Consider the following 22,881-nt stretch of genomic DNA (forward strand, 5'->3'; position numbering starts at 1 on the left):
GACTGTGAAACAGTAGAAATGCACATATAACTTTTATAACTTGAGAATACAGGCTAGGGTATCTATGATGACTTTCAAAGGAATATAGACAAAGAATGTAACTTCTAACCTGGAAGAGAGGGCACAAAGTGAATGACCGCCCCCCACCCCCAAAAATCCATCAATTAAAAAAAAAAAAAAAAGGCAGGAAAAGAAGAACCACAGTACTGGCTGGACAAATAGGAACCACTCAATCACGTCACAGCTTTGCTCAGTACAACCAGACACGACCCCATCCTCATTGTTCAATGTTTCCGAAGTACCGACCCCTCTAGGAAATCTCAGAAAATCTGTGACATAGGAAACGTTGTGGCAGGTGTGCGTGTGTGAAAATTTTGAATAGGTGTACATATTAAGGGAAGGAAATGTAAGGAAGCTAATTCTGAGAAGAGAGAGCAAGAAAATCAGACACATCCTGTCAGCTCCACTACTGCATTCGCTGCTTATATTATTATTGACAATAGGTTCAACCATCTTGGAACCCCAAAAATGATTCCATTTCTGTACTATAGTATAGCTTTAGCCATTTCTATAATATGGAATGGGATGGTATACCTTTCAAACTCTTTAAAGTAATGTTAGTGGGCAAGCAAAGACTATACGGTATGAAGGATTCCAGGAAGACTGTTGCAAGGTGAAAAGGGAGTAGTCAGAAGGCCACAAATACAACCTCTCCTATCACCTCCTTGAGTGAGAGCTTTGAATAAGGTAGAGCTGTTTTCAAACTCGTGGGGGTCAAGTGAAACACGCATTCTGTAGTAAAGTAACTTAAACCATTGCTAATGTTAAGTACTGTTTTATAAAGTCTCACACGAAATGTCTGCTTTGACAGAACACCTTTATTTTTCATAGTTACTGTAGTTCTAAATTGCATGAATTAAAAAAAAAAAAGGGACTTTTATGGCTCAAGGGAATTCTGTGTTCCGGGTGTGGCCACATAGCTAACGGTGGTAAGAGTCATTGAATGTTGCTCTTCTATCAGTAAGTCATCAAGTGAAATGCTCTTCCACTAAAGTCTTAAAAATAGCTACATATTAAAGATTCAGGAACAATACAGACTGACAGAAGACACTTCTCCTTACAAAGTCTTGAAAGCAAGAGCTACACAGAAGACGTCATCATGGAGATAATAAAATTATCTCTTAAAATTAAATCTCTAAAAGGTTTTGAGTCATTCCGTACAACCCTGAAATCACATATTTACTTGATCTCGTGTTTAAGTAAAATTGACCGCAGAATGGTACCTGCTGAGAGAACTCCGTGGTTAATTCTTGGCATGCTTAAAGGGGCCAGTTCAATCCAAAGCTGCCTATTAGGGTCATAAAGAGGGCACATACATCGCATCGCTGCTGTTGGTTTCCGTGAACTAAGGAAATAAATAATTGATTAGCAGTTAATGTGTTTTATATAGTTCTGCTTATAATAACTATGACTAGTTTTCTGCTCTAAAGAATGCTTAAAACATTTAAAAAAAAATCTATTGCTATTATGCTTAGACACCAAAAACAATACCACGAATTCCTGTTTACACGGAAAGAGCTCTTCCCTTCTACGACCTTTGAAACGAAGCACATCCATACTTACACTCTCTCTTCTCCACCAACAGTCACAATGCACTCCGAGTAGCCCCGGGGCTTGAAGTTAGCGAGCATGGCCTCCCCCTGCTGCGGCTGGCTCAGTGGTATGTTGTTGCACTCTCTGACGATTTCTCGTACTAACGGTTCATTGAGCATCTGTTCCCGTAAGTAGCTGGAGTCTAACCCTGAAACCCACAGCGCTGACATCACGTCCTTCATGTGAACCTGCACAGGAGGGTAGGAAGGATGGGGAGAAAAAAATGTAGGACGCAGCACACGGGGTTTTAGAACATGCGCTTTCTGACTCACGGAAAAGCCGAAATTGTTTAAGGATCAGCAGTGGGCAAGTCACCAGCGCCAGCGCAGCCAGACTTTGCATTACCAACCAACCCCTTTCCTTTCTATTTCCCCATGGCCTTGATAAAGACAAGCTTAACTTAAAGAATAATCAGTTCAGATTTATATGTGAGGTATCGCAGGAAAGTTCCAAGCAGCTTTCTTTACACCCAAGAGGGTCACTGGGCTGCAGGGGCCTTATTTCACAGAGTTGGACATGCTAGGAGTTCAATCGCATTTACGGGAACATTATACACAGCAATAGCTTAATTTAGACCGGGATAACAGAAAATCAAAATCCATCAACATTAACATTACAAGAAAAACAGAAAAGCGAGAGTTCAGAAAAATTCTGAGTACTATGTATTTCTTCATTATTATTGTTAAAAAAATACCTAACACATATAACATGAATTATATACCTTCCATGATGGCTCATTAAATTTGATCTCATGGGCTACAGCATTCCACATACACGAGATGAAACTCCTTAGTAGACTAGTTTTTCTTGGTTTTGGAACAGTCATTTGAAGGTATACTGTTCCATATCCTGAGTGGTAAAGCCAAGAGTCCTTGAGGAATGAGGTTCAGATTGGCCAGAGGTTGGACTGCCTCTAGTTTCTGTGGCAACCTCACCGGGACAGCTAGTGACTGTGGTCTCTCTGAGCAGCAGTGAACTGAGAATTCTCCTATCTCCTCTTCTCATCTACCCAACTAATGTGGAAAACCAAACGCGAACTGTACTGCCTGTCCTGAGATTACAACCACACAGGAGTGTGGATTTCTTTTTCATTCCTGTGTCACAGTTTCTGTCTGTATTCTGGTCCACAGTTTCTACATAAGCCTACAGAATTTTAAAAATAACAAGATAGTCACCAAAACCTAAGTCAACAGTTGCTGAGAACCACTAACAATGCGATCATATTTTTTGAAAACTTCCCTGACACCTAACATGGTTCTTTCTTCACATACAGCAATTGAAGCTGGTGTCTATCAATACTGGTCTTCAAGCTCTGTGATTCTGCTCCCTCCCCCACTGCAGTGACAGTTTGGATCTAAAGCCTGGTATTCTCTGAGACCCTTCCTTCCCAGCTGTTGCTCCCAGAACCTTCCCCTCTGACTGCACTGGCCCACCGCAGAATGCTCTCCGGCTTCCTGCTGAGTGGTGTCGATCACTCCAGGGAGAGCCCACACCACAGACGTTCCTGATGTCCACTCCCCTGCCCCCTCTGCCAGAGCTGTGTGGGCCCCTCTCACTCTGCTGCCCGTGTCAGAGTCCTGAGTCCGCCCAGTCATGGTGCAAAGATGGGTACTGAACAAGAGAGTGGGAACCCTGAATTTCTAAACTCCTCAGCTTAAGCTTGAAATGCATCTTCCTGCTAAAAGGAATGCAGAAAGGATATTATGGTCCTTACAAGTATTAATATTCCCACTGGCATATTATGAGTTTCATAAGCTTTTGTAGTCTGGTCTGAAAGAAACAACCACTTGATCCTACGCAATGGCCCTAAGTAAAGATGTACCACAGACATCTTTTATCTTATTTTTGTTAAAGATTTTATTGGAGAGAGAAAGCAAGAGAGGGCATGGGCACAGGGGCAGAAGGAAAAGGAGAGAGGGAAGCAGACACTCCTCTGAGCACGGAGCCCGATGTGGGGTTCGATGTCAGGACCCTGAGATCATGAGCTGGGTGGAAATCAAGAGTTGGAGGCCCAACTGACTGCCCCACCCAGGCGCCCCCAGACATCTTTTAGATCACAACTTGGTAAGCCTTTCAAGTGGAAGGGGAAAAAGAAAACACCCACATGGCGGAGCCCATCAATAAATGAATGAGCGAACGGAATCAGGAAGGAAGCAAAAAGGCAGTCAGACCACGCTATAAACCACAGGTACCTTTCTCAGTTCTGTGTCATGTGCTATCCATCGAATTACCGCTTCGAACACGTATCTTTCGTTGCCGACATTTAGCTTCTCGAGAGAAATCACTTCTTTAAGCTTCTGTGGGCTGAGTTCTAAGAACTCTTCTGTGCTGCTGACGTCGCGGAAATGAGTCTCCAGGTACTCCGTGGCCAGGTAGTGGACGTGGTGCAGGCAGTAGTGGAGGGCGAAGTCACGGATGCCGATGCAGTTCTCGGCAGCGATGCAGCCTTCCAGAAACTCACAGCACAGGGTTTTGAGATCCGTCAGCAGGAGCAGGTCTGCTGCTTGTACAACATCTTGGATCGTATCTTCGTTCAGCCGGATCTGCAAGAGTATCATAAATATTTCATGCTTCGATGTACGTATTTAGAGCCCAGACCGCTAACCTCCTGGCTGAACCACATGGAAGGCAGCTATGCTCACCACTATACCACCAACGCTTGGCTGAACCACATGAAAGCTCCCCTTCTGTGGGCAGTTTCACACACTCTGGCCTGGTGCTTCTTTTTCAAGAGGAGCTTCAGGGCACTGGCGAACAGAATGTGGCTGCTTGACTTTTGCTTGCATGGCCCTTGCCTTACCCACATGAACGATCACGAACCCTTCCCGGGTACACGGTCCACGTTGCACGCTTCTAGAACTAAATGGCTGAAATGCTTGGGAGGTGGACCGTGCTGCCTTCTGGGGTAAACTGAAGAGGGTTTCTTTAAACACCATCAGCCAAACTGTAGCAAATCCCGCCTCCAGATACGCCACGTTCTGTCTTTTGCTGGATGGCACGGCAGACACACCACACCGGCCCCTTGGAGAGGGGAGGGCCCCGTCATTCCGAATGCCAAACATCGCATTTGGTACAACACGTACACCCTGGTCTCACAGCGACTTTCTGGAAGATATCCCTAAGGTAAGATGGTTTATCATGGTTTATCATGATGAACTTCACTTTTCCTTAATCTTCTGCTGCTTCTTCCTCCCCTGGCTTGCAACACACAGGCGATGTGAAGAACCAAGCCTCAAAAATATGCCACAATCACAACGCCCCAGACTCTCCTCTCCCACAGAACGGGCGCTGGTCCTACACTTGGAAATGAGGAGGGGCTCCAGAGTACAGGACAGCAAGTAAAGTACTGTCCCATTTCGCACACTGTGTACTGCAGATACAGAAAAACAATGTATGACTAACAATCACCTTATAAAGTGAGCAATAAAACTGTGGAAAGAAGTGTGTCGAGTAAGTCACAACTAAGGGAAAATCTCCCGTTTACTTGACATATTAAGTTCAGCCACAGGACAGCAGATGGCTGTACATCGTCAGATGCAGACATGTGAAAAAAACCCCACATTCCATCCTGATCAAACTGAACTGCCAGGTCAGGAGTCCGTTCTAACTCACATTGCAACTATGGCTGTAAACCATAATTAATTTTTTTGTCTATTTTTCTTTTCTTAAGCCGTAAGTAATTTTAACTGGGAACTAAACACAGAAGTCAATCTGTAAGTAAGGTTTCAAGATTCAAATCGAAGCCTGAATGGGAGTATGTTCTTACTGGCTTATAACTTGTTATAATTGCTGCTGAATTGATTTTGAAAAGTTAGAGGACAGACTGCTACTCAGCCTGGTTTTATGATGCTTCAAATTTATAGTTTTATGATGCTTCCAATTATCTTTAATACTTTAAGGACTGTCCCCAAATCAATCTAAATTCATTTATTTTTAACAAGCATACACATAACCTCACATGCACCCCCATCCCCATGTTCAGAGCAAAGAGAAGGGGTAACATCATGAAATTAACCCAAAAACTTCAAAAAGAATGGCCATCACTGAGGTTGACTGAACGAATATAACCAGAGAAGGCAAGCGGCGTGTTCGAAAACAGGGAGGAGGCGGCTCTTACAAACAGGAAAGGTAAAATAAGATGAGGAAGGAATATGGGACAGAGTAAGAAAGAAGCCCTCGAAAAGAGTAAAGATAAAATGCATTCTCACATAACAAAATGTAAGATACACTAACTTCTTCCTGTTAAAAAACTAGAACCAGTTCAACCTATGATTATTCATAAGAGCCCCCATGCTACACTTTAAATCATGAAATCTGGGGTAGGGGCCTTGAGGATGGTAAAGGAAAAGAAAGAAGTCTAATCATTTAACACCTTCTTCCCTGGGCTTCGTTAAACCCCAGGAATGTAAACAGGCAGAGAGGTAAAGGGACATCAGCAAGAACGGGGTGCGACAGCGACGTCAGTCCTACTAACCCAGGCATCATGAATCCAATGCAAGGGCCTGTCATTTGTGTGAACCTTAAACTCTTTATTTCTATAAAATAATTCCCACTGCCCAAGGAAGCTCCCATTTCCAGGTGATGGGGTACAGAGCAAGATGGGAATTAAGGTTTGAAAACATAAAGACAGCCATGAAAGGAGCATCTCAGGCCCCTCCCATCTCACAATGGAAGGTGGAGATCAGAATGATAAATACAAACCTGGGACTGGGCTAAGATTTTACTCAGTCTGCTCTTCTTTTAAGAGCAAGGCCCCAGAAGAACAGTTGGGCAGCATTCCCAGCAGGAGAGATGCGTCACGCAGACAATGACAGATGAAGAGGACAGTGTTGCTGGGTCATAGAATGGATGACAGAGACCCTCGCCCTGAGCCTGAGCAGCTCAGGGTAGACTAAGTAGACTAAGACTACTTAGTCTTCCTCCCTGTGAGTCTCATCATACCTGCCCACTGAAGATGTAATCCAGGATCTCTCTCATAACCATTACCGATATCCCTTCAAGTTCAATCTTATAGGTTGATCCATCATCTTTTGGAGGATTATAGTTTAACTTTGTCCTAAGAAAGGGAAAAAAATGTAAAATTTCTATGAAAGAACAGAAATAGCTATAAATATTTATGTACTAAAACTCTATAAAGTAGATATTTATCAGCATATGAACCCCACCTAGGAAATGTAATTTGTTAACTTTAGATTAATATACATATACATATATTTATAACTTCTGACTACAAAATACTTCTTCCAGGATTCAGAATGCTATTTCTTAAAAAACAAAAGAGACAACCATAGCTAAGAGTCACCTGAGTAAGGATCTCTACTTCACCCTGGGAGCCCCAGCTCTGTTAGGCTTACATTTTTTTTTCACGTATTTAATTATCCAATTATTTTCAATAACGTAACAAAGACACCATGAACATCGCACCCAAAACACAAGCTAGGATCTTGACAAGAACCTGCTTCTACCCGGATGTTCCTTCTAACCATCCATCCCTCTGATCTCCCCATCTGAAGTAACTATTGTCCCAAATCCCACGTCTGATTTTCCCTTGCTTCTTTGTTATTCCTGCACCCATTAAACCACTCTCCTTGGGGCTGTGATCTGTACCGCCCTGTCACTCAGGTGTGGAACACCTCTTCATGTCTGTGGCCATATGTGTTCCCTCTTCTGTGAAACACATGTTAAGTTCAAGTCTTTTGTCATTTTTAAAATGGAGTTAATTGTCTTCATATGGAAGTGTAGGAGTTCTTTATTAGATTGATATTAAACCTCTGGCAGACTTGGAATGTTTGTTTAAGGCAATGAATAATTTGAAGAATCATTTTTCATGGTGAATAAGTTTTTTCTGTCTTGTTGAAGAACTGGTACCTTAACCAAGGTATAAACAATGTTTATGATTTAGCAGTGAGGAAAGGTAAGACACAATCTAAACTGCACTTAAGAACCCCCCCATCCCTTGAGGCTGGGAATTGGTTAAATGAGGCAGCTGTGGAATGAGGGCGAGAGATGAGCCAAACACAGACACAGGCTGACAGAGGTAAGAAGGAGCTGAATTCCAAGGTCCTGCCTCCCCATATACACACAATTCCCATTAGGTCCTCCCCACCCAGCTCCAGGGCAAGGTAAGCGATTTACATTGTAAAGAATATAAAACAGAGGGTGGGTCTCTGGACAGGGGGGATATCAGACACATTTGAGGTAAGACTACTGCACAAAACCAGACAGAACAAATAGAATGTTTACATAGTGAATGCTGAGACCATCAATCTTTTTTCCCTCAATTCTGTTCTTAAATGTTGAAAGCCAGAACTACATCCTCCAGGCAAGAAACTAGAAGACTCTTTGGAGGATCTGAACAGCCCTGAAAGGAAAGACCTAAAGCTACGGACATAGGTCTTCCCCGAGAGCACATGATCTCAAACTTCGGGAGGAAAACTATTTCAAATCTAGATTTTGATAACCAGCCAAACTACCAATCCAATGTCAGGACAGAACAGATATTATCAGCTACACATGGTCCCCAAACAAATTATTTCCCTTGCGACCTTTCTCAGTGTGCTGCTGGAAAATGTGCCTCAACAATCAAGGGAGCAGATCAAGAAAGAGGAGGATTTCAGTAACTAAAAGACATGCTCCAACAGGGGAATAAAGGTAAGTCAATGTAGGGAATGGTACGGAATGTCCCTAAACCAGCAGCTAGTAGAAGTAGAAGGAAGCCAGTCCACCCTGCTGCCAGGAGGCGGCCGTGGGAGACCCTGAAAAATGAAACTGATGGGATGAAATTGATGTGATAATGCATCTGGAGGTACCAAGAAAGTATTTAGGCAATCTTGTTTCCTTCCTGTACTTGTCTGCTATTCCTGCCTCTACAGCTTGTACTGTACTAAAGAGTTTCACTCAAAAGATATTTTATTTCTGCTCACTGCATCTTGGGTTTATCTCTATGCCTGACAGTTAGTAAATGAGGAGCAAAATTTCATCAATTCCCAACCAAGAGAGAAAAACCGTATTAGTGGTACAGCTAAGACCTAATCTGAAGTGCACTGTGTAGTCCTCCTGGCAGCACACGTGGCTCTTTTCACTTCGGATGTCATGACTATCTGAACTTCTCAGTTCGCTGCCTCTCAGCTCCAAATTCTCCCTTTTTGCATGCTCTCTGAAAATGGATCTGAGCCTCTTAAATAATTTTCCTTTGTCAGCTGGCATGACGTGAAGCGTTTCGTAGGGAGCGCCGGAAAGACGGTGCTTCCTGGTTCTGGTCTAGCAGCTTGGAAGGCTCCCACAACACAGCCAGGCTTCCCAGCATGGAGCGCCTGTGGTGCACGGCTGCTGGCAGCACACGGCAGTCTCCCAGGAGCTCCCACCGGCAGCTCCGACCTCTCATGAGCAGCTTTCCCAGGCACCTGCGAGGACAGACTTCTGGCAAGTTCCAGCTGTGCGGCTTCTGCGCCATGCAGGTAGCTGTGCTGTGTCCTGTCCACAGTGTGTGGAGCTCAGCCCAGGCTGGAGCTGTTCCTTCTGTGGGCTGTTCCTGTATTTTTTAGAGTTTTCCTTACCTCTTACTAGCTAATCCCTCTTAACTCCAACCTCTTGCTGCAGTTTTTATTCTTTATATTAGGCTTTCATTTGTGAAGTTACCATGTGGACTTTTTCTCTCAACGAGATCCAGGCTGAGGAAGTTGCTATTCAAAGGCTGCAGGCCTTTGACCGGAGGAACCGCGCATGTTGTGGACGGTGGAAGGAGGAGCGGGACTGGACTGGGGAGAGAAGGGGCTACAAGCAGATCTTTCCTTGCTGCCCCCTTTCAGCCTTCAACCATGCGACTGCATCGTTGCTGTGTTTGTGAAGTTGACTACATTGTCCTATGCTTTCACCATCAGAGCATTGTCTTCTCCCTCAGCGCGAGATGGCTAAGAGGACAGAAAAGAGATTCCTGTAGATACGAGTACTGGCCATTTCGGTCTTCTCTAAAATCAGATCCTTTTCAAAGCCCAGGAAAAATCAATCATTGTAGATGTTTAGAGACATCTAAACATCTAATTTAAGCCTAAATTACAGAAGTTTAATTATGGTTTAAATTCAGATCCCTACACCTGCCCCCAAACTTTCCCGTCTTCTAGCCCACGTCGGATCTCTCCGGGTACCATCTGTGCACGTTCCGCTCCTACCCATCTTGTCAAGACTGGCGAAAATGACAGTTCCACAAAGAGTTACTCCTTATCACTCCACCCTGCCACAAGCTGCACCTGTACCCTCACCTCCATAGTGCAGGTAAAAATCATTTCTCCTGCTACAGATTTCCCAAGCCCTTTATATTACAAGGTCATCAAGTTCTGCGGTGAGTATGGTATTTAGGTACATATCCCATTCCCTATCCCCTTTATTTAACTGTAAGTTCCTGGAGGCCAGAGTCCTCTTCATCACTGTCACCTGACAATGGAGCCCAGTAGTTCACAAAGAACAGAAGTTCAACAGTTATTTGTAAAGTAAGTGTTGGAAGTGATAATGGTCTTCAAATAGTCACAGTACTGTCACATGAGATTTCCGTCCTACTTGACCTCAAGTACTGTGAAGTGGAACCAGAAGTGATATGAGGAAGAGCGTCTCATAATCGCACCTGTCCAAGGCCGAAAGGACAGAAGCGCAGCGTTTCTCAAACTTTAATGTTCATCAGGGTCATCTAGGGGTCTTGATTCAGAAGGTCTTGGTGGGGCCTGAGTTTCTGCATTTGTAACAAGGTCTCATGCAGCACAGATGCTGCTGGTCTCCAGACCCCTCCGGGCAGCAAGGGGTTAATCGATGCTTCCCAAATAACCCACGGTGTGTTTGGTACTTGTAATCCATCTCAAATGAATACTTTGTAAGATATAATAAAAGTTCATTATAAATAAAGCAGAATGTACCACATGGCCACTCCAGTTATTAAGACTAGACTGTGTATTTGAAAGCTGCCAAGACAGCAGATCTTACAAGTTCTCATCACAAGAAAAAAAGTTGGGTAACTATGTAAGGTGACAGGTGAACTAGACTTACCATGGCGGTTGTTTTGTAATGTATACAAATATCCGAATCGTTATGATGTTGAACACCTGAAGCTAACACAAGGTTATGTTGCTTATACCTCAATTTAAAAATGAAGGAATTATGAGAAAAATGAAATAAAAACACACATAAAATGCAGGCCCCAATCATTTTATCATCAGAGTCAACAGATACAAAATTACTCTGTCAAATTGCTCTAAGTGCCTAAATGCTTAACCTCAGTGGGGCGCCTGGGTGGCTCAGTCGGTTAAGCATCCACCTTCTGCTCAGGTCACGATCCCAGGATCCTGGGATCGGGCTCCACATCGGGCGTCCTGCTCAGAGGGAAGCCTGCTTCTCCCTTTCTCTCTGCCTTCTCCCCAGCTCATGCTCTCTCTCTCTCTCAAATAAATAAAATCTTAAAAAACAAACAAACAAACAAAACACACTCTCAACCTCCAAGCCTGTACTTGTATTACGGCGGCTTGTTTTTGGAACAACCCCAGTGTGCAGACGTTCCTCGTAGGCTGGCTGATCCCCCATCTGTCAAGAATATGGGGAAGGCTTGTCTCGAGTCTCTTCCAATCCTAGCTGGTAAGAGTCACTCAAATCTGTTTTGAAATAGTCTTGCTTCAGAGGCTCCCGTCACTCGTTACTGCCTTCTCTCAGTTCTTGGAGAGCCGCTATCCCTTTCCAACTCGGTGACCTCAAATGTGTCTTATTCTCCCTCCTTTTGTCTTCCCTTTTTCCTGATTCCCCAGCTAAGTCACTAGATCCCTTTAGTTTTTGTCATTCTATCTTACATTTCTTTCCTTCAGGAAATACCTCAATTTGCCCCAAACTCACCAATTGACTGTCCTCAACCTCCAGCCCAGTTTTCTCCATAACGTTCCCCTTTCTATCTAGAATTTTCTCATCTTGCATATCATCTCTCTCTCCTCTGCTGCAGAGAATTTGGTGAACTGGACTGAGGGAGTTAACAAATTTAAAAAAAAAAGAAAAAAAGCTCATCCAAAGAATTAATAACTGACAGTTCTGTTTTGTAAGTTAGCCCATTAAAAAAAAAAAAAAAAAAAAACAGGAGGTAAATCAACTGTTTTTTTCAGTTCTTCATTTCTCCCCTAGGAAGCCATACGGTCATACCTAAATTTATTGGAAGTAGCAATATCCTTGTTTTTATTACAACATGATGTCAATGTACAAACTCTCTTCTGGAGAAGGCAGCAGTCTTAAAATACCACTTTGAGAATTTCATCACACGTGGAAAACACTAGAAATAATTGAGAGTATCATAAAATTGGGCCTCGGGTGTTCAGATATAAATATCCATGCCTGTCACATTCTTCCCTGGTTTTGTTTCTGGGGCAAGACATTTCCCCTCTCTGCCTCCATTTTCTCATTTGTAAAAAGAAGAGGTTAGATGAGGTGATCTGAGAGCTCTCCCATCCCCAAACATCTCTGGACAGAACTGCCGAAACAGGCCACTGAGTTCGTGCACGGACTTGACTTTGGAGGTGTCCTATGGAGTCCTAGAGGGTGAAGGCTGCCCCACTCAATCAGGGTCGGAGGACTGATAACATGTGTGCATGTGGGGCGATAACACAGGGTGAGTTTATTTTTCCTCCAATCACCTATCCTCTGAGCAGGCAAGCATTTATTTTCTGTCCTATTCAAACTGAACAGATGTGAAACAAAATCAATTTTTCTTTTTCTTGGCAGCAGTGAAGAGAGATTTTATTAAAAAAAAAAATTGTTGGTTCCTAGCTAATAAAGAAGCTGGTATTATTCAAAATTTTGCATCCATCCAAGAGGCCTACAACCTTTAAGTGAGTGTAACAAAGCCAAAGTAAACTGTTGGTTATAAATAGTTCTTTCCTCACCAGCTTCCAATTGCTGACAAAGTTCAATGTGTCTCAATGCCCAGGTAACCAGGCCTGGTTCTACTACTCTTCGAAGAACCACTTCAGACATCACTGAATGAGATTTGATGTGAGGGTGACTGATGCAAAAGCTTGTCTCCAACAAAAGCAAGGGCATGTACTCAAATAGAATGCAAGAGAATGTAAGGTTTAAGTCAAGATTTACAGAAATTCTGGGGTGACGCATGGGCATTACTCACATGGCTTTAAGTGATTCGTGTCGCCTCAAACCATGTAGTTACTGACAGCAGGCTCTGCGAGATCTGAGCGGAGGGGCTCAGGCTCACCACTGCATTTGCCCATTTAAGCCAAACTCCTAATTCATATTCCTTGGGGGGACTCCTGTCTTACAGATGCTCCTCCCCTCCCCTTTCATCCTCATGAGCTCCTAAAAACCACATCAGAAATAGATGTTCAGGGCAGGGGAACACTCTGTGTGGTCCTACAATGATGGACACCTGTCACTGTACAGTTGCCTTATCCTACAGAATGTACACCACCAAGAACGAACACTACCGTAAGCTAAGGGCTCTGGGTGACAGTGACGGGTCAGCGTGGGTCCAACAACTGTAACAAACGTCCCACTCTGGTGGGGGTACTGATAATGGGGGAGGTTATACGTGGTGGGGGCCTGGGATGGATGGGACATCTCTGTATCTGAACCGAATGGTCAATTTTGCCATGAACCTGAACTGCTCTAAAACATAAATTCAATTTTGAAAGTGTATTGTTTTAGTCCCCATTCAACTTAATGAAATATAAATTGCCGGTAATAATTCCATCAACACAGGTACCCTCCCACGACAAGGCCTTTTTCTGGTCTGCTTTTTTATGGATAGGAAAACAGGAACCTGGCTTTCTAATGGTTCCTGTTACCCAAGAACACCACCTACATGATTTACATGGGTATCTGAGACAGGAGCAAGGGTCCCAGAGGGAAGCCCCACGAAGCCCCAAGGACCGGCGGGCTATGAACCAGGTGCCACAGACCTTTAGGTGGGCTCCCTTCCCCCAGCACCGGGACCCACAAAGGCTCCCCAGCCAGCCACTGAGGTGCTCTTCCTATAGGAAGAATAGGATCACACAGAGTGGTCAGGATGCAGTGCGGAGAGGAAACCACCGGAAAACTCGGGCACAATGCCGCAGACATGGCCGGGATCTGCCACCAGCCTGACACTGCACACGGAGAACAGGGATTTCCAAGTGGGAGTCAGGAAAGAACCAGCAGAGCGGGGACATGACCACATTCCTCATGTTATGATTCTAGGAGACAGCCTCACCCCCCGCGTGGCAATGCTAATGGAGCTTCGGCTTCATTTTTCCTTTTAATCTCCCTCTGTTCCTTTCTCTTTACCTCCACTGGGCTCTTCTTGCCTAGATGGATTAGTTTTCCCTGTCTTACCATCAAAACTCCCCTCCTCACACAGATGCTGCAATGACTCATAATTTGAATGGGTTTTAAGAGTAGCTCGTGAATCCGGCTTCCCAGAATTTTCTGGCAAGCTCTTCTAGAAAAGCAGATGCCTGGGTCCCATCCCAGAGCAACTGAGTCAGGTTCCAAGACTGTGTACATTTAAAAGGTTCCCCCGCTTACTGAGACACATTCCTTCAGCCCTGGAAGCTTCCCTTTACCCTGCACTCCCCCTAATCACATGTTTTAATACTTCACTCACTTCAGGTCTCTGCTCTCAAGAGCAGTCCGGGTACCACGCTATCCAAAGTACCACCTCTAGCCCCCTCCCTGCTTCAGTTCTCCACTGAACTTAGCACCATCTCATAAACCGCATCTGTGTGATGTCGACACCCGGGAGACAGGACCTGTCTTGTGTAGCATCTGTCCCCTCCCCTCATCAACTGCCCATACCGATCGGCTCCTGACAGATGCGCGTGGACTTGAATTAAGCCCAGCACGCAGCCCGGCTGGGGGACCCCCGGATTTCACCAGGGCAGTGCCAGTCCCTGAAACAAAAGGAGCGCGCCTGCAGAAATGGCATTACCGACCAGCCCAAGAGTGAGCGCTCCTGAGCGGCGCCCCGCTGGTTCACCCACACTGAGGGGAGCGGATGCTTCCCCAGCATCCAATCCCCATGTGTGTGAGTCAGCAGTTCAAGAACTGACTGTCCCCCAGCTGCAAAGTCACCCAAATGTCCACGGTGCCATCACCTGCCCCCGCGCTGAGGGCAAATGGAGGCTGGCCCGGAAGGCAGGCTGGGGGGGAGGGCTGCGGTCCGTGAGCGACCCTGCCTGAGCCTGAACGGCCGGCGGTCCATCCCGGCCTCACGGCCCTCTGCTCACCGTCACTAGCGCACTGCATGGCAAAATGCGAAGATTAGGGAAGGTTTCTGGAAAACCAAGCGTTTACTGCTCAGGTGTCATCCCACCAAGAAGATTTTTAGCAATGAAGCTGAAGCAGAGCCGCCTCAGGTCTGAAGAGGCCCCGGTCACCGCGCCATCGTCCCCGACAACCTCCCGGCCCCGGCCACTGCTGGCAGGCGGCACACACGGGGTCACAGAAACGTCTTCCGTTCTCCTCCTGACAGCACGCCATCCACTCTGAAGATGACAGGCAGTGTTCCTATCTACACCTGCTCTGAGTAAGCATGTCCAGTTACATCAGTATCTGCAAGAAACACAACACAAAGTGTGTGCCTTTGAGTCATGTGATCTGAACGAAGGAACAATTTATCTCAAGGGAGATAATGTTTTCAGATAGGAGAATAGGCGAGTGAGAACTACCTTCCGCAGGAGGAGAGCTTGAGAAAACTTCTGCAGGGTGTGCGTCTGGGGGACTGGGGTGGGGTGGGAGGCGGTAGACACGGCACATCCCAGGGCCTGCGGACACGCACAGCTGTAAATGACCTCACTTACTCTCTTACACCTGCACAAGCACGGCGACCCTGAAGGGAGAGAGAGGCAGGAGGACCAAACCCATAAGAACTGTGGTTCTGGGCCACTGACCTTGCCCTGAGTCCCTCTGCTGGTCCAGGCATGGCATCAAGCACTAGGGATGGGTTCAGAAATCAGATCTCAACTAGCTGTTGGGCCCCAGTGTCGAGGAAATGATAAATCATCGCTTCTAACCTTGGGCTTCAGGTCAGTAAAATGCAATGTTACAAGTTGTTTCCGGGAGTCTAAAGCCTCTAGCATTATGTCCCAGAATAAATCTCTTCCCCAGCCCGCTGGAAGCCTGTTCCTCCCCAGGCCGTCCCCATCTCAGGACAGGGTGCTATTCTCCATGCAGCCGCGTGAGCCTGACATCAGGAGTCTAATCAATAACAGTTACAAAGACACAAAGCTTGATACTCAAACTGGTGAATGAAAGTTGATGAGGCATGGACTACTTCCATCATCTCCAAGCGTCTCCCTGTAATTGCTTATCACAAAGAGAAAACCAGTGGATTAAACCAGTGGACGCCATCTTTAACCATGTGATCAACGAACGTCATCTAATGCTGGGACAACCCGTGGTGGGGCTGTGACGGAGTACATGGAGGAGGATGGGACATCACTCCCCTGCTATTCTTGCCGCAGAATGCAGAACCGCAATCTAACTGGAAGAAATCAAACAAACCCAAGTTCCTTAACTGTCTACCAAATAACTGATCAGTACGTGCCAAGGCCAAGAAAAGGGAAAACGTTGGAACTGTCACAGGAGGGACAGAGGAGGAGGCCAAAGGGACAAGGCAAGTGAATCACTATAAATACTGTGCAGTGGGCGCTGTGCTAAGCAAAAGGGAGGCAAAAAGTCAGCTCTCTAGGGAGAGAGATCAGAAAAGGCTTCCCAGAGGTGGCACCTGCATGGGGCCTCAGGTGAGTGTTTTACACCAAGGAGGAGGGACAGCACAGGCAGTGAGGTATGAGGTATTGTACATCCAAGGAACGACAGGGGCGAGCAGGTTAACAAGGCTGGAGAGAGAAGCACATGGGGAAGGAGGGTGGGGAGAAGCCAGCTTCTGGAGGACGTGCACATGTGTGTGTGCGTGCACACACACACACACACACACACACACACACGGACTTCACCTCAAGGGAAATGGAACTGTGCATGAGGAATTTTTTAAAAATCTTTTTATTCTGAAATAATTTTAAACTTACAGAAAAGGTTTTAATCGTAGAGTTCCTGTATCCCCCCTCAGGTGGCTTCCACTTGTGTTAGGATCGTAAATAATCTTAGTACAACTATCAACACTAAGAACTAAAGACTGGTATAAAACTGTTAAATAAATTATGGACTTTATTCACATTTCACCAGTTTTTCTCCTAGTGTCTTCTCTCTGTTCTGGGGTTCCATTTAGGGTTCCAAACTTCAGCTCATGATTATGTCTCTAACTTGTGACAGTCCTTCAAATCTTCACCTTTTAAGGCCTTGACTCTTTGGTGAGTAGTGGTTAATTATTTTGTAAAAGGTCCCTCAGGCTGGGTTTAATTTCTTAGACTGATAACATACTTTTAGCAGGAACCCTACAGAAGTGAGATCATGTCCTGTGCAGCATTTCACAATGCTGATGTGTATGAGGTCAACCTCGGCCATTTGGCTATGATGACGTCCGCTGGGCTTCTCCACGAAGAATTTAAAGTCACTATTTATCCCTTTGTTACTATTAAATCCACCAAAGAAGATAATTTGGAATATACGAATATCCTTTTTTTAAAAGGATTTTATTTATTTATTTGAGAGAAATCATAGAGGGCAGGAAGAGGGAAAAGCAGCCTCCCTGCTGATCAGAGAGCCTGATGCAGGGCTGGATCCCAGGACCCTGAGATCATGACTTAAGCCAAAGGCAGACGCTCAATCAACTGAGCCACCCAGACACTCCCAAATATCCTTTTTCTCCGCCAAGTCTTGCCCACTAATTTCAGTATCCACTGGTGGATCTTGCCTTTTACAATTATTATCATGCTCAAATGATGATTTTCTATTCTTTTATTCCATCTATACTTATTAATGGAAATTCTTTTGTAAGGAAGAGCTATCTCAGGACACCTCGGTGGCTGAGTCAGTTAAGTGTCCAGTTCTTGGCTTCAGCTCAGGTCATGATTTCAGGGTCGTGAGATCAAGCCTTGTGTCGGGCTCTGTGCTGGACATGGAGTTGGCTTATGATTCTCCTTCTCCCTGGGCTTGGTTGGGCATGTGTGTTCTCTCTCAAAAAAATTTCTTTTGTAAAACTGAAAAATAAAAGCTATCTCTTCTCCTACTGATTCACCCATTCATTCATTTACTCGTGCCTACACATGTGGATATGTATTACATTGTACGATTTATGATCCAATGTTACTGACATTCATTTCCTTGTTCAAACTGCCAAAGCTTTGGCCACTGAGAGTTCCTTCCCATTGGCTCTCTCATCTTTTGGGCACCTCCTTACTTTCTGGCAAATACTCTAGGCTCATGGTGTATTTTTCCTGCTCCAGTACCTGCATCAAACTCATCGCGGAAGCCATTAGTTCTAGGCATTATCTAATTACATTCTAGAAGCATCAGCGCGGCAGCAGCAGCATGGAGGACTGATGGGGACAGAGCATGGAGGCTCCGTCACCTTTCAGAACTAGTAACAGCTGGAATGTGAGCAGCAGTGACGGTGAAGAGGAGAAAGGCTGCAGATGTGAGAGGCCAAAACCACTGGCTGTGGCATCACGTATGTGTGTGGGGAGGGCACATCCCCAAGGTCTCTGAATTTCTCCCAGGGAGTCTGGCAGTATACTGACCACCCACCTGGGGGAGGAGAGCTGGCCTGGGGGTGGGTGGGGCCGAGCAGCCCCGCAGCAGGCTGTCAGGGATATTAGGCCTGGTGCTCAGGAGAGAGGCCGAGGTAGCTGCGTCTCTGGAGCAGATGATGTTGTCAGAGAGCGGAGGGGAGGCCAGAAGCTTGTGCCACATCACGTATAGGGACAGACAGGGCGGAGAGCCAGAAAAGTCAACTGTAGGGGAAATGGGACAAGCGGGGTCACAGAAGCCTGGAGAGACCAAGTGTCAAGAAAATGACCAAGAGTGATAAATACAGCAGATGGGTTGAGCTGGATAAACACTTCCAAGTTTTCACCAGAGCGTTGGTGGTATAGTGGTTAGCATAGCTGCCTTCCAAGTTTTCACCAGATTTGGCAATCCTATTTAGCAATTTGGAAAAACGGGTTTAATGGAGTGATAAGATAGGAGAAGAGATAAGGAAAAAGAGGTGGTAAGACCGTGGACAAGATAAATAGACACTCTAGTTTGAAGAATTGCGTGCTTCAATTATGTGTGGGGCGCCTGGAGGGCTCAGGTGGTTAAGCGTCTGACTCTTGATCTTAGCTCAGGTCTTGATCTCAGGGTTTTGAGTTCAAGCCCCACGCTGGGCTCCATACTTGGCATGGAACCTACTTAAAATTAATTAATTAATATTAAATTAGATTTTTTTAAAAAGTCATGCACTTGTTAGCAGAGGACGCAGAGATACATCCGCTGGACATCTGCATGTCTGCCACATAGCAGGCAGTGGAAGTGGCCCAGGCATGCCTCTGAGCCAAGGGAAGGAGCCAGAAGGGAAGGGAAAAAATAAAAGATACAGAAGGAAGAAGACAATGCGACAGAACAACCACCCAGAAGAAAGAGAAGACGGGAGGGTGGGTCAGGGAGAATCAGCCTGGACTGCGGATCTCTGCTCTACCCAAGGCTGGTCCGCAAAGCATTATTCTATGATTTAGACAGCTTTAAAGGTGATCTTCCGAGTTTGTCTCTATATGCAAATTCTTTAAAAAATTTAATACTCTAGGGTCAAGAATCAACAAACTACAACCTATAGCCTGTTTCTGGAGGGCCTCTGGGCTAAAGATGGTTTTTATATTTTTAAAAGGTCGTTAGAACAAAAACAAAGAGGACTATGTGACAGAGGCCACCTGTGGTCTAAAAAGCCTAAAACACTGGACTCTACAGAAAAACTTCACCAAACTCTCCTCTAAATATTTTTAGAGTAACAAGCATACAACATTTAAAAAATCTGGTCTAAAAGATAGGCCAAACAGCAATAACTTTGAGAAAACACTTGCAAGAGTGACAAGGCCACAGTGATAGGCCTGAGGGAAAAAACATCAGATACACTGCCAAGGTCTTTCCGTGATAATCCAGTCTTCCTGGACGGTGATCTGGCTTTATTCTCCAAGAAGAAATCTGTACTAGCTTCAGAAACAGATGTACTGGGCACACAGCCCCCAAAGTAGGCTTACATGTACCCACAAAAAATACAAAGAAAAAAGAAAACACCCCCCTCTTATTTTCCCCTAATTTGCTTATTATAGAGTTGCTATTCGGAAGGAAAGAAGAACTGGAAATTAACATGTCAAAGGGAAAGGATGAAACGAGTTGCATCATACAGCAAGATGACGTAGTACAACTCGCTATTAAAAAGGATGGACAGGGCGTGAGACTGAGCTGTAAGGAGAGGGAAAGCTCTAGTGCAAGTGGCAGGTCTACCTGGGAGACGATGATGATGACGACGACAGCAATTAAGTACACTGTTCAGAACCAGAATAAAGGCTCACATAAATAACTCTCATGCGATCTTCTGTGATTTTTTGTGTTTAAAAAAAAAAAAAAGATTCTTAAAATTTAAACCTGGTTCTTGTAATTTTGCAAGTAAAGCAATCCATAAAATTTACTTCTCAGAAGACAAGGTTTGAAAATGCATGTTAAAATTTTAAGATGAGTTCAAAGGCAGAATCATGATGCAGCAAACTTGTGAAGCAAAAAATTCCTCTAGAATGAAACAAGCCTAAGCCCTCACTCCGGTCACACCCTGACCTTCTGGAAACGCACATAAAAGACAGACATTTCATGCCACAACCTGTCAGGAGAGCTCCAGATTTTCTGCTCAGGATGCATTTCTAGATGCTATTGAAGAGAGGCACCTTCTGCGCCCTTTGAAGACCCCATGCACGCGGTCCTCCCTTTGGTTTGGGGGCACTTCTGACAAGGATTCTCTACGGGGAAGCTGGCTCCTCTGCCTCTTTTCTGCGACAGGATACGCAGTACCACAGAACTTCTGCTTGTCTACTCACCTTCTGTTCCCTCCTTCCCAACGTTAAGAGTTAGAAGGAGGACTTACGCTCCTAAATAATATTCTCCTAAAGGAGAACTAAGAATTTTTACAACTTGTTATTGTGTTTGTAGTTATCCTTTCAAAGCAGTTTCAAACCAGAGTATGAAGTGAAGGTTGAGAAACGGGGTTTTGGGTTTTGTTTTTTTGTTTTGTTTTGTTTTTTTCCTTTTTGAAGAAGGAGATAGTGGAGGTAGAGAAAACCAGAAGCAAAACACAGCCTCCAACACGGCCCTTCAGCTCCCTTTCATAAAGGGTGGGCTGAGCCCCTCTCCAGCAGCTTCAAGCCGCCTTCTCGCTTCTGGCGCCTCCATAATTTACAATCTACGGTTATAAACTTCACCAAACTACTTGAAGCTCAAAGTGCCTTCCAAAATGTTGTCAAGGGAATGAATGCTTCTCAATGAATTCTTTAGTCATGTCTTAACAAAAGCGCTCTCACTGGAGCTGCTCCTTCTGAATAAAGAATTTGGTCCCTTCTTCTCCAGGTTTCTTGGCACCAGAAATGTCTGGTTGGGTTGACTGTGCATCTAAAATGGGGCAAATTAAAGACTCTCTGGTAGTAACTTCTGTCACAGGACGGTTGATTCTGTCTCTCTACACTATCCCCAGCACACAGTCACTCAGCAAAATGTTACAGGAAAGAGTGTAGCCCTGTCTGGGAGCAGCGTGTCAGCATCCTGGACTCTGACCTTCCACGTCTTCGTCAGGACTTACAGACAGCAGTCAACTCAGTCTCTCGTGGACGGGCTTTCCGGTAATGAGCTTAGGGCCTCTGGCCCTGGAGATAAAGATGAGGCTCTGAAAGCACCCAGTGCCCCTGTCTATTCTAATTGTCCCCACCGAACGAAAGACAGGCTGCGCTGAAGGCACAGGCGATAGGCTAAAGGAGTCTGTAGGAGGGAGCGACTGCTCGGCCGAACGGGGAGAATGCGAGGAAGGGATACCGGAGCCGGGCCTGAAGGAGGAATACACATGTTATCTGTCACAAACGAGGAGGTACGGACGGCACAGACAAGAAATGCCGCAAAAATGAACATTCATATTCACAGATCTGTGGAGCACTCGCAGAATTTTCAAGAATCAGAAGAGTATAATGAAGATGTTTATTCAGCAATGTTACCCCAAATTCAACACAAAAACAGAATGTTATGCTTCCCACTTTCTTTACGCAGCCAGGCTTGAAATCTGCTACCTCCTCCTCCTCCGTCCCCACATTCAGAGAACGGCGGGCTGCCTTCTTTCCTAAGCCTGGATACTGGCTTCACCCGGTCCCCAGGACGCTGCCATGGCGAGCCGTCCCCATCAGCCAGAAATTCCAGGGCCCCCCGAGCCCTGTGGATATACAACAACCAAGTCCCCTTCCAAGGCTCCAGTCATCGTACTAGTGCTTAATGAGTGCATGAGATCTAAACTTGTTAGCTGGCGCTCGAGAAGCCCGCTCTCACCTGCCTGTCCATCCACACTTGCCACCATCCCTACCCAAGCCTCCAGTCCAGTCCCATCAGTCTACTGACTGCCTGAGCACACACCTCCTGACGCTGTGCTTAACCTCCCTCCTGCCCCACTCACCTGCTAGTCCTTCTCTTCAAGGCTTTGTCCAAAGGCTTTGTTTTCCTGCACGAAACCTTACATGACAACCCAAGTACTCTTCCTCTGCACAACTCCTAGAGCCACAAGCATCTATCGATACAACTAAAATACAGTCCCATACTTTGGGACTTGTCTTTGCACAAGTAAGCTGTGAACTTTGAGAATAGAATCTTTTAAAGTTATTCCCAATTTAATACTCACAGTAAGTGATAAGCATTGTTGACCGGTGAACCTAGCTTCTCTTGAGGCGTCTTCTCACCGACAAGTCCTATCCCCACTACCCCTAACCCAGGCAGTTTACTCTGACTCTGACCAGCCCTAGTCCAGGGAGGGACTCCTTATTTCCTGTCCCAACGGCAGCACCCTCCTAAGTAAGAGTACATCTCCTCCTTCTTATAAGCCTCAGTGTCTATCCATTACCTCTAAAACAGCACCTCAACCCCTGCATGGACTAAACTATGTTGGGAGATTATATTGGGTCCTGTCTTCAAACCCCAACACCTCCCCAGTCAGCTCCCAATATACATCCAGCAACTCAGGGAAATGCTACAGTGAAAGTTTCAACTTACCGGAGGGCAGTGTGAGCGCCAACCCAGGACAACAGGGCCCTGCCCACCCCTCTCATC

The 22,881-nt window shown here is 45.4% G+C and overlaps 1 protein-coding gene across 3 annotated transcripts in view; it reads right to left on the bottom strand.

Annotated features, from left to right (window-relative positions):
• The window catches only part of GAN (gigaxonin), a 50,439-nt gene that overhangs the window by 18,518 nt on the left and 9,040 nt on the right, over nucleotides 1–22,881 (bottom strand). For 2 of the 3 annotated variants that reach the window (XM_059150872.1, XM_059150874.1), the window contains exons 2-5: nucleotides 6,595–6,709; nucleotides 3,846–4,196; nucleotides 1,624–1,841; nucleotides 1,284–1,405 (exon numbers count right to left, since the gene is read on the bottom strand). In XM_059150872.1, the coding sequence (XP_059006855.1) occupies nucleotides 1,284–1,405; nucleotides 1,624–1,841; nucleotides 3,846–4,196; nucleotides 6,595–6,709 (806 nt within the window). The remainder of the gene's footprint in view (nucleotides 1–1,283; nucleotides 1,406–1,623; nucleotides 1,842–3,845; nucleotides 4,197–6,594; nucleotides 6,710–22,881) is intronic. The other variant, XM_059150875.1, reaches the window with a different exon arrangement.

This window comes from Mustela lutreola, chromosome 16, assembly GCF_030435805.1.
Source record: "Mustela lutreola isolate mMusLut2 chromosome 16, mMusLut2.pri, whole genome shotgun sequence".
NCBI lineage: Eukaryota > Metazoa > Chordata > Mammalia > Carnivora > Mustelidae > Mustela > Mustela lutreola.